At 34.8% G+C, this 12,015-nt stretch overlaps 1 protein-coding gene across 1 annotated transcript in view; it reads right to left on the bottom strand.

The window, feature by feature from the left end:
* PIK3CB (phosphatidylinositol-4,5-bisphosphate 3-kinase catalytic subunit beta) overlaps positions 1 to 12,015 on the bottom strand; it is a 179,232-nt gene that overhangs the window by 87,172 nt on the left and 80,045 nt on the right. Inside the window, exons 4-6 of the mRNA XM_027544963.1 lie at positions 11,639 to 11,864; positions 2,968 to 3,191; positions 571 to 750 (exon numbers count right to left, since the gene is read on the bottom strand). Coding sequence (XP_027400764.1) covers positions 571 to 750; positions 2,968 to 3,191; positions 11,639 to 11,864 — 630 coding nt within the window. The remainder of the gene's footprint in view (positions 1 to 570; positions 751 to 2,967; positions 3,192 to 11,638; positions 11,865 to 12,015) is intronic.

The raw sequence follows: 12,015 nt of genomic DNA, 5'->3' as shown, positions 1-12,015 counted from the left end.
ACTTTTCATCTTCTTCCTCTCAGGGTTCGAGTTCAAACTGTCAGAATGCCACAGATCCCAAAGCTGTGCATGAAGGTTATACCTACTAAACCAAGAACTAAAGGCTACACTAAATATCTGAAAAAAAGAGAAGGGAGATATAAAATCCCCTGGTACCTGGCTAATAAATCAGAGCTCCTTCTCAAAAGAGACATCACTTCATAATTAGCAGGCCATTATCCCTCTTTCTTCATACAAACACCAAAAATCACAAATAAGAGTAATCAAATACTTTTCTAAAATTCAATTACTATTTACCTCTAACTTGTCACTTAGTCTATTATTCTTTATGTAACAACTATTTTCAGTCTCCAAATGTAATTTCAACAAAAATATCTTCAAGTTCCTTGAAGGCAAAATCAGGATTCTCCTCTTTAAATAGCGTACCTTATGATTGGGGGAGGGATGTGTCACTACATTGTATCTTAAACTCCACTATACTCCAAAAATAATCTGAGGCACTTGAATACTCTGCATAAGACATCTACTCAAAGAATTCATAAATGGTAAATTGACAGTTAAAACACATACCTGGAACTGAATTAGTGAGTGATCACCAAACACATATTCTACTCTCCCACTGACTTGCAACACATAGTCATAAGGGCTAACTTCATCTTCTTTCCCATGAATAGTCAGACGTTTTTGGATTGCCAATTCATTTATTTTGATAGGATTCATATTAGGAGATACCTGAAAACTAAACACATCCTAAAAAGGAGGGTAAAAAAAAGAAAGCAATTTTATATTTACAGTGAAAATATCACTCTTTACATTTGTACTTATTAGTAGTATTATTTATATACCACATTGTATCCAACAAGACACAATGCTTACACATATACATCCTTTACATTTAGTGTTTCAGTACATTTTCTTCACTCCTACCAATCTTGGAAAATCATTTTTTAACCTAAATGAAGACTTTGTTACAATTCATCTCATGTTTACTATAGTGTCCCCACATGCTGGTTCCCAATGCTGGTCATCAGCAGTGATGCTGAAATGGCCAAATAAGGATTTTACAGAACTGGGCAGGGAGGGAATACATGCGTGATGGTTACCAAACATACCTTACTCTGAAATTTTGCCATTCCTATTTTTTGATGGTAACATGAAATGTTTATTCAATTATGAAATAGTGTTGGTAATAAATCATGGTATAGGGTATTTTTAAAGGAATAACAGCCTAAATAAAAAGCTATAAACTCTATGTGACCTGCCAAATTGATTTAAAAACTTTAAAATTTACTATTCTATATGATCCAAAACTCTTTTGGTTTAATCTCTGGGAAATAGGTAGCCAGAAGAAAAGGAGACTAAGGAGAGATATAGATATATTTCAATTAGCTGAATATATAGCATGTAGAATAAAGGGAGACTGAATGGATACTTATTCAAATAAGAAAGTATAACCAAAATACCAGAAATCACAGAAAGCCAGTTTGAATTTTTTTTAATTTTTTAAATACAATATTTAAATGTGTTCTTGCTCCCAATGAAAATATGCTATCAATATTTTAGTAAGCTGGACACTCCCCATAGCTAATGGATACATCGGGTTAGGGACACAGGCTATAAAGAATGGTGAAAAGAATTATTATATTATATAAAGAGCCTGCCAAGATGATCTCCAAACTCCTTTTACCATTAAATTCTATGACTGCTTGGAATCCAGTAACATTTCACAATGTCAATATTTTTCTGACTTTAAAACACTTCTTTTCACATGTAATCTGTTACAATGATGGATCACAGGGTTTCCCTGGTACCTCAGACAGTAAAGAATCTGCCTGCAATGTAGGAGATTCGATCCCTGGGTTAGGAAGATTCCCCTGGAGAATGCAATGGCTACCCACTCCAGTAATCTTGCCTGAAGAATTCCACAGACAGAGGAGCCTGCAAGGCTACAGTTAGTTCACAGCATCGCATTCAGACACCACTGAGTGACTAACACACACGTGCATAATAACAATCACATTCAAATTTATATATCTAGTAGAGATTTGACGCATATGTGATGAAATTCAGACTGACTGAGATTTCACAAATTGCCCACAGTCAATATTTTAAAGCTGGATTCTAATCACCTTTAACAGTGAAATTCCTATTTCAGCTCGTTCAACAATGCACGATTCTTTACCACTGAGTCACATTGGGAGCAAGAACACATTTAAATATTGTATTTAAAAAATTTAAAACCCCAATATAGAATGGTTACTGATAAAGGTTTCGTCATTTTTATCATAGTAACTGAAGGACAAAACAAAGTATCCCTACTTTCATACCCTAATTCTAAGGCCAGAGCCTAAATGATAAAATGAGTATACTTGAAACAAAAGGAGAAGCAGAATTTAGCTTGTAAAATGCTATGAACATTCAGATACAGATTAACTGTATATACTCTCTGTTATAATGCCCAATTCCATATCAGCACTTAGATCACGTATTCATAGAATGCAAAATTAAGAAACAGAAAAAAGAGCTCTTTTGATCAAATCTTTCATTTTATAAACAACATGAGAAAATAAATTATATCTACATTATTTACAACCAGGTTTGGCAAACTTTTTCTCTAAAGAACTGACAAAAAATGAGTCTCTATTGCATATTCTTCCTTTCCTTTCTTTTTAACATCCCTTCAAAATTGTTTTCAGTTTTTTACATAACCTTAAAAATACAAAAACCATTCAAAAACACTGTAGTTTTTGGAACCTGATATAGACAAAAATGCATCAAAAAACTGTATGTGTGCAAAGGATATGTCACTTTAGATGTCATAGCTAATCCTAAAATATATTTCCATCTTGAATCTAAAATGATCTTCATCAGTGTTTACTAGGTGAGCAACAGCCTCCTCTAAGATTGGTGCTGCATTCTGGGAAAATTCACAAGTTTATTATAAAGCATTTCTTAATATAATACTACCTGACAATTTTCAAAATGAACAGCCACAATGAGCTTTCCTCCATAAAGTTTATCTTCTAAATTTTCAGGGATGGATGGTTCAAGCTCAGGTGGATAGGTATGCTTTAGCCAATCCATCCAAGATAATCCCACAAGCGACTGAATCTTTTCCTCACTGAATCTGCGCATTTTTATTCGGAATTCATTCACTTCAGGATCCTTCAAGGCATCAAATTCATGCAGACCTAAACAAAAATTTTAAAGGTGTCATTTTGAGTACCTAATAATAAACAGAATACAAAATATACTTAAGGAAAGCTAATTTGGATGCTTGATTTTCATGAAATTAAAAAAAAAAAACTGGGCAGGAAAATATTATGAAAGATAAAAAAGAATACTGAAGATAAAATAATGAATTTCAGGTATAGAAGATGAACATACAATTAGATTTCAAAAGAGTACAAACTGGAAACCACAAAAGAAATATAGTTGGTTACCAATGAAAAAAAGATGATCGCTGAAACTCACACTACCATTTTAAAACTACACCTGAAAGAGCTACATGTTTTCTTTACAAATCAAAATACATTTAAAATATCTAACAAAGGCTAAGAATCTGAAAATGCTACAAATAAGCCTAAAAGTCAAGCTATTACTGAAAACTCAGTAAACTTAAATTTTATAAACTTTTAGTTTACTGTGATTTTCCAACAATGGTTACAGTATATATCAATTAGTCAAAAATCTCATAAATATGAAATTATTCTTTGTTGTACTTAATTATGATTCACTTCTGCCATGAAGTGACATATAACAGCTTTTTCATAAGCTTATACTTATTCTAATAAATAATTCTAGAAATTTAAAATAAATTGAACATGTACACATTTTTATATGTACATTAATTTTTACATCAGAATGGCAAACACTTTGATAAAACCTTGAGCTGTAAGGGTTAGAAAAGACATTAGCATATTTAATAATTTATTAAAAATTACACACATACAAACACACATTTTGACCCTGGAATTCCAACAGGAGACTTAGGACAAACCACTGAAAGTCAAATATGCTCCCAAAACCAATCACGGAAGATGCCCAGCTTCTTCTGGGCCTACCTCCAGCTTCCGCCTGCCAACAACTTCTAATCAGGCAAAAGAGAAAGTCAACCACTTTCTCCAGAATGAAACTTAATGACTCCACTGCCTGACTTTGAGTTACTGCCAAACACAAAGTTTCTTTATTTTGGCAAACTGTGATTAAACATTATGTTCTCAAATTTGAGTGGTTACTTTCCACACACCTATGGAAATAATTTTTCCATAGTCATGTATGGTTTTTCCAGTAGTCATGTATGGATGTGAGAGTTGGACTTTAAAGAAAGCTAAGCATCGAAGAATTGATGCTTTTGAACTGTGGTGTTGGAGAAGACTCTTGAGAGTCACTTGGACTGCAAGGAGATCCAACCCGTCCATCCTAAAGGAAATCAATCCTAAATATTCATTGGAAGGACTGACGCTGAAGTTGAAACTCCAATACTCTGGCCACCTGATGTGAAGAGCTGACTCACTTGAAAAGACCCTGATGCTGGGAAAGATTGAAGGTGGGAGGAGAAGGGGATGACAGAGAATGAGATGGTTGGATGGCATCACCAACTTGATGGACATGAGTTTGAGCAAGCTCTGGAACTTGGTGATGGACAGGGAAGCCTGGTGTGCTGCAGTCCACGGGGTAGCCAAGAGTTGGACATGACTGAGCAACTGAACTGAACTGAAGGAAATAATTGTACAAATAACATGATAGAAGTACAAGAATGTTCACTGTTGCTTTCTTTATTATAAATAAAAAATTGGAAATAACCTAAAGATAATCATTAAGACGTGGTTTAAAAAGTTACCAGACCACCTGACCTGCTTCTTGAGAAACCTGTATGCAGGTCAGGAAGCAACAGTTAGAACTGGACATGGAACAACAGATTGGTTCCAAATAGGAAAAGGAGTGTGTCAAGGCTGTATATTGTCACCCTGCTTATTTAACTTATATGCAGAGTACATCATGAGAAACACTGGGCTGGAAGAAGCACAAGCTGGAATCAAGATTGCTGGGAGAAATATCAATAACCTCAGATATTCAGATGACACCACCCTTATAGCAGAAAGTGAAGAGGAACTAAAAAGCCTCTTGGTGAAAGTAAAAGAGGAGAGTGAAAAAGTTGGCTTAAACCTAACATTCAGAAAACAAAGATCATGGCATCTAGTCCCTTCACTTCATGGGAAATAGATGGGGAAACAGTGTCAGACTTTATTTTTGGGGGCTCCAAAATCACTGCAGATGGAGACTGCAGCCATGAAATTAAAAGACGCTTACTCCTTGGAAGAAAAGTTATGACCAACCTAGATAGCATATTGAAAAGCAGAGACGTTACTTTGCCAACAAAGGTCCGTTTAGTCAAGGCTATGGTTTTTCCAGTGGTCATGTATGGATGCGAAACTTGGACTGTGAAAAAAGCTGAGCGCCGAAGAATTGATGCTTTTGAACTGTGGTGTTGGAGAAGACTCTTGAGAGTCTCTTGGACTACAAGGTGATCCAACCAGCCCATCCTAAAGGAGACCAGTCCTGGGTGTTCTTTGGAAGGAGTGATGCTAATGCTGAAACTCCAGTACTTTGGCCGCCTCATGCGAAGAATTGACTCACTGGAAAAGATTCTGATGCTGGGAGGGATTGGGGGCAGGAGGAGAAGGGGATGACAGAGGATGAGATGGCTGGATGGCATAACCGACTCGATGGACGTGAGTTTGAATGAACTCTGGGAGATGGTGATGGACAGGGAGGCCTGGCATGCTGCGACTCATGGGGTCGCAAAGAGTCAGACATGAAATGAGCAACTGAACTGAACTGAACTGATACCCATACAGCATGCCAGAATGGTACAAGTGATAAAATGAATAAAATGTTCTCTGTTATTCGGGGGAAAGGTCACAGATATATTAAATTTACAAAGCAGGGACAAAATAGGTCTCACAAGATTCCTTTTATGCAAATTCAAAAGAAAGAATATAGAATTTGTATACATTTTTGCCTTGGAAAGAAACTTGAGATAATATTAATAGCATTTTATAGTTTTGGAGAGGGAAGCACAGTAAAGCAAGTTGTTACTTTTGATTCCACAAGACACAACCAATATTATATTTAAAAAAATATTGTATCATTTGAATATACATATGTCAATGAGTATTACCTCGATAGCAGACTTATCAGCATTGTCTACTTACATTAAAAGTTATCATTTTTAAAATATTAGCACTGATTTGTGATATTAAATATAAAAAATGTTTTAAGTTGCATAATACAACAAAGGTAAAATCCTGAGGGTAAAATGTAATTTTGTGGATACTTTAGATCTGGAATAAAACAAATTACTCTAAATCAGATATGAAGGAACCATAATTTAAGTTAATGGCTACAGGATGTACAAGAAGTAGGTAGAGACATTTATAAAGTAGATTTGACATGAGGTTTTTTTTTTTTTTTTTAGTAGATAAAGGGTAGATCATTTGATTTTTGTCAGATCTTCTCACAATCCATTTCCATTCCCCAATGTGTCTAAACTGAAAATGTAATGCTGTTATGCCCCTATTTAAATCCCTTCAATAGCTTCCCAACTGCTCTTATGAGTTCTCTACTTTTTATATGACTTGGATAGGCCAGCATACTCTGAAGCTGGTTGCCTTTCCGAACTTCCTGCTTATCCTGGCTGTCCCCGTCAACAAATCATAGTCAATTTCTTTTATTCCTTGAATAGACTATCTTTCACATATGCCATTCTCATTTGCTTTTCCTTCTTCTAACCCCATTCATCTGCTCAACTCCTAATGAGCACTGAAATCTCAGGTTAAGAGGATCTTCCTGTCTTACCTAGCTGAGAGAAGTGACCCTCCTTGACTCAGAGCAGGAAAGACCACATCACCTAAGTTCACTGCTATGGTTCTCAAGTAAAAACACTGAAAATAAACTGCTGAATTGCAACTGCTATCATTTTGGTCATTTTTTTCATTATTACAAATGCGGGACTGTTTTCATAAAACTATAATGAGAGTCAACTGAAAAGTTCACATTTCTTTCAGACTCACTAAATCCCAATCTCTGAGAATTCGTATTTTAAGAAATTGATGACTGGTCACCTAATCTATGACAAAGGAGATGAGAATATTCAATGGAGAAAAGACAGACTCTTTAATAAGTGGGAAAACTAGACAGCTGTATGTAAAGGAATAAAATTAGAGATGTAGAAAACAAGTTTATGGTAATGGTCACCAGGGGATGGGCAGGGGGGTAGGAATTGAGAGGTTAAGATTGACATATACACACTGCTACATATAAAATATATAAGTAACTAGAACCTGCTATATAACACAGGAAACACTACTCAGTAATGTGTAATGGCCTATATGGGAAAAGAATCTAAAACAGAGTGGCTATATGTGGATGTATAATTGAGTCACTTTACTGTACACCTGAAACTAACACAACATTATAAATCAACTATGCTCTAATAAACTTTTTTTAAAAAAGAAGAAACTGTAGAAGCCTGAATTTGGGAACTCCTACAAAGATTTCTTAAAAATAGAATCTTTGACAAAAATAAGTTAGGCTGAGTAATTTCAAACCTAGTTAATTCCCTATGTGTCTTGTGTATGAAAATTTGATAGCAAAGCTTAAATCTTAAGAGTACTGTATAGTTTACAATCAAATAGAATTTTTTATATTAAAAAGTACTGAATGAACAATTTCTACATACTACAGATACCTTTAAAATCCTTGGACTATATATTTCCATCATTTTAAGGAATATTAAGGGGAAAAGGGAAGTGTTCAAATACTTTTATCAGAATGCTGACAAAATTCTCTGATCAAGATTTACTGCTGGGTGTTTGAAGAAATTAAGGAAAGAGTGACAAGTACCTTCACTACAGAGAATAATCAGAGCAGCCCCAGCAGCAATGCTATAAATAATTATTTAGAATACAGAGAAAATAAAATGATTAGTCATATCATTTTTCAGGAAAAGGTATTTTTAGACCCGACAGGGCAGTTATGTCTGTAAAGGGTCTATTCTTTTCTTTGAGGAGGAGAAGGCAGCAAACTCTTGTTCCTCAAGTTAAACTGAAATAATTGTTTATTGTTTTCCCAGGAGGCATGACCTCACCAAGTCCTGGTTGTAGTCATCACATACAAATCAGCAACTGCAAAACTTGACTTATTGGGTATTTAATGTGGAAATTCACTCTAAAACATCAAAACAGACTTACTCAACTTCATAAATGAACGTTAATATTTGAATTTGTGTATACGATCATAATGCTAGCTATCCTAAACTACTGAGGATCTAAAGTATATAAAATTTATAAATTTTAAAAGCTTATAAACTACTAATTGCAATAAAACACTCCTGACATTTTCTTTGTCATTCAAGTTGCAGAACACACTGAATAAAACCTTTGTACAATACGCTTTATACCAGATAAAATATGGTGCATTGTTTAAAGAAAGAAAAATTCAATTCTAATATATATTAGATCCCTGTGCTAAAGTTAGAATTTTCAAATTAAAAAAAAAAAAACTATGTCCATTCGATTTGAATTTTAGATAGTGAATGACTTTTTAGCAGTAAGAGTAAAACATGAATCTCCTGTATTTTTATACAGTAAATCTGACAAGCATAGATCAACATAATGGTGGCTCATGAATCCATATGCTTTGGAGATCAAAATCCAAAGAGAACACAATGATCTAAGTTTTGAAAAGATGGTTAGTCTCAAAAAGACACCTATACGTTAACTGATAAATGTTAAGTCTATCTGTGACGTGAACCTTTTGAATTATCAAATATTTCAGCTTGTCTAAAAATCAGCAGAAAAATACAGAAAAACAGTATTTTCATAAACTATAAAACCCTTAAAAATAACTGTATCAAAATATTATCAGGGGATATTCCTATTCTGGTAAGTGATTTTTTATTCTTTCTACTTTTATACATACTCTTCAACTCAAACAAAGGAAAAACTTCTACTAATGGAGACTGCAGTTTTTAAAAAATCTTTGAAGCTCTAGAAAATAGGAATGCTTTCTACTGAAGCTATTAATATATTTTTAAAAGATCTGTAAGGTATACAATTACAAAGCTACTTAATGGGGGGAAAAGTTACTGCCAAAGCAAACTAGTTATCATCTGAAATAATCAAATGTTTTTAAATACCAGAGTGTCACATATAAATCAATAAGCTTCTGTTCTAAGCACTCAGAGAATTTAGTCCCCCAATGTAATCATTAGAATTTTAACTACAGGGTGAGATCAAAGAAAAGTATCTTACAGAGAATTGTACTATAGTATCCTGAATTTGGACTAAGATCATGGCATCTGGTCCCATCACTTCATGGGAAATAGATAGGGAAACAGTGGGAACAGTGTCAGACTTTATTTTGGGGGGCTCCAAAATCACTGCAGATGGTGACTGCAGCCATGAAATTAAAAGACGCTTACTCCTTGGAAGAAAAGTTATGACCAACCTAGATAGCATATTCAAAAGCAGAGACATTACTTTGCCAACAAAGGTCTGTCTAGTCAAGGTTATGGTTTTTCCAGTGGTCATGTATGGATGTGAGAGTTGGACTGTGAAGAATGCTGAGCGCTGAAGAATTGATGCTTTTCAAGTGTGGTGTTGGAGAAGACTCTTGAGAGTCCCTTGGACTGCAAGGAGATCCAACCAACCCATCCTAAAGGAGACCAGTCCTGGGTGTTCACTGGAAGGACTGATGCTAAAGCTGAAACTCCAACACTTTGGCCACCTCATGCGAACAGCTGACTCACTGGAAAAGACCCTGATGCTGGGAGGGATTGGGGGCAGGAGGAGAAGGGGACGACAAAGGATGAGATGGCTGGATGGCATTACCGACTCGATGCACATGAGTTTGGGTGAACTCCGGGAGTTAGTGATGGACAGGGAGGCCTGGCGTGCTGCAGTCCATGAAGTTGCAAAGAATTGGACACGACTGAGCAACTAAATTGAACTAACCCTGAATTTGATCAATATAGGTAGCCAATCCAGACCCAACAAATTGGATTATCCAACAAAATTACCTCAGTAATCCCTGGTAGTATGTAATTCAAGTTAATATCTTGTCTAAGGCAGAATACCACTGGTCCAGTAAACACCTAAGATTACTAAAGCAAGAGTGACTGCGCCACATTAATTGTGTTATTCACAATTTTCCCTGGAATTAATATGCAAAGAATATGGACCTGACTTGCTATAAAAATAACTTCTACTTAAAAGAGAATTTTACTTATGAAGTCAAATTTATGGAAACTTATCAATTACCTTAAAGTCTCGATTATCACAGAGAGTTGTGTATAAATTATGTTCATACTTCAGGGGTAGTTCACAAGAAACTGAGGATGCATCTCTTAGAAAAGGGCTTCTCAAACTAACTGAGGCAAAGGAACAACTTTTTGATTTCCAATCTGACAAAAACCAATACTTTTATAAAATAAAAAGAAGTCAAAGACATATAGATGGCCAAAGGCACATGAAAAGATGCTCAACATCTCTAATTATTAGAGAAAAACAAATGAAAAGTACAATGAGGTATCACCTCACATCAGTCAGAATGGGCTTCATTAAGAAGTCTACAAATAATAAATGCTGGAGAAGATGTGGAGAAAATGGACCCCTCCTACATTGTTGGTGGCAATGTAAACTGGTGTAGCTACCATGAAAAAAATAGTATAGACGTTCCTCAGAACAATAAAAACAGAGTTGCCACATGATGCAGCAATCCCACACCTGGGCATGTACCCAGACAAAGCTGTAATTCAAAAGTATAGATGGTTTCCTATGTATTCAGAGCAGCACTATTCACACAGAAACAGCCTAAATGCCCATCAACAATAAATGGATAAAGAAAATTAGGTATATATACACAGTGGAACACTCAGCCATAAAAAAGAATAATGCCATTTGCAAGAACATGGATGGACCTAAAGGCTATCATACTAAGTGAAGTAGAAAGAAAAAGACAAGTACCATATGTTATCATTTATATGTGGAATCTAAAATTTTACACAAATGAACTTATATACAAAAAAGAAATAGATTCATAGAGAAGACACTTATGGTTGCCAAGGAGGATGGGGGTGGAGGACAGGTGAATTGGAAGGTTGGGGTTAGCAAATGCAAACTATTATATATAGAATGAATACACAACAAAGCCTACTTACTGTGTAGCACAGGGAACTATATAAAATATCCTATGATAAATCATAATGGAAAAGAATATGCAAATGAATGTATGTATTATATATGTGTGTATATAAAACTGAGTCATTCTTTGTATAGCAGAAATTAATGCAACATTGTAAATCAACTATACTTCAATAAAATAAATTAAAAAAATACGTCACTGGAAAAGAAAAAGATAAAAAATTTATAAGCCCTTGTTATGGCAATATCACATTGTTAGAGAAGTTTCTAAAGATTTATTTTTGATTTCTGTTTTTACTTTATCTAAAACTGGTAACATAGACACTATAGACCACTCCTTGCAAAGCAATGTTATAGAGCGCACTTACTACATGTTTATAGATATATCTGGCAACAAACGTTAAATTCATACTAAGAATTGTTTAAATTACCTCTTCCTATAAGGACTCCAATTTTTGAGTCTAATTTTTCCCCTGGGTCACAACTTCTTGTCACTAATTTGAGAACTGGAAGAAAAGGTCTGACATCACAGAGTCTTCTTGTTTCATCTTCGAGTTCCTCATATACAGCAGTTTGATTCACACATGCAAACATATAGGAGTCGATTTCCATAAGGAGGTTAAACATTGGGTAATTGGTAACTTGTTTCCATAACATCTGCAGAAAAAAACAATAAGACATTTTATGAAATGGAAATACTTGCTCAAATGTACAAAGACATGTCTACAAAGATGCTCACTGTAGCACTTGTTGGAAAACTCAGAAATTGAGGACAAGCCAAATGTTTAGCAATACGGGTTTGGTTAAA

The sequence above is a fragment of the Bos indicus x Bos taurus genome, chromosome 1 (genome assembly GCF_003369695.1).
Source record: "Bos indicus x Bos taurus breed Angus x Brahman F1 hybrid chromosome 1, Bos_hybrid_MaternalHap_v2.0, whole genome shotgun sequence".
NCBI classification, from domain to species: Eukaryota; Metazoa; Chordata; class Mammalia; order Artiodactyla; family Bovidae; genus Bos; species Bos indicus x Bos taurus.
The sequence above is the reverse complement of the archived record's forward strand: the minus strand, read 5'-3'. Positions and strand labels throughout refer to the sequence as shown.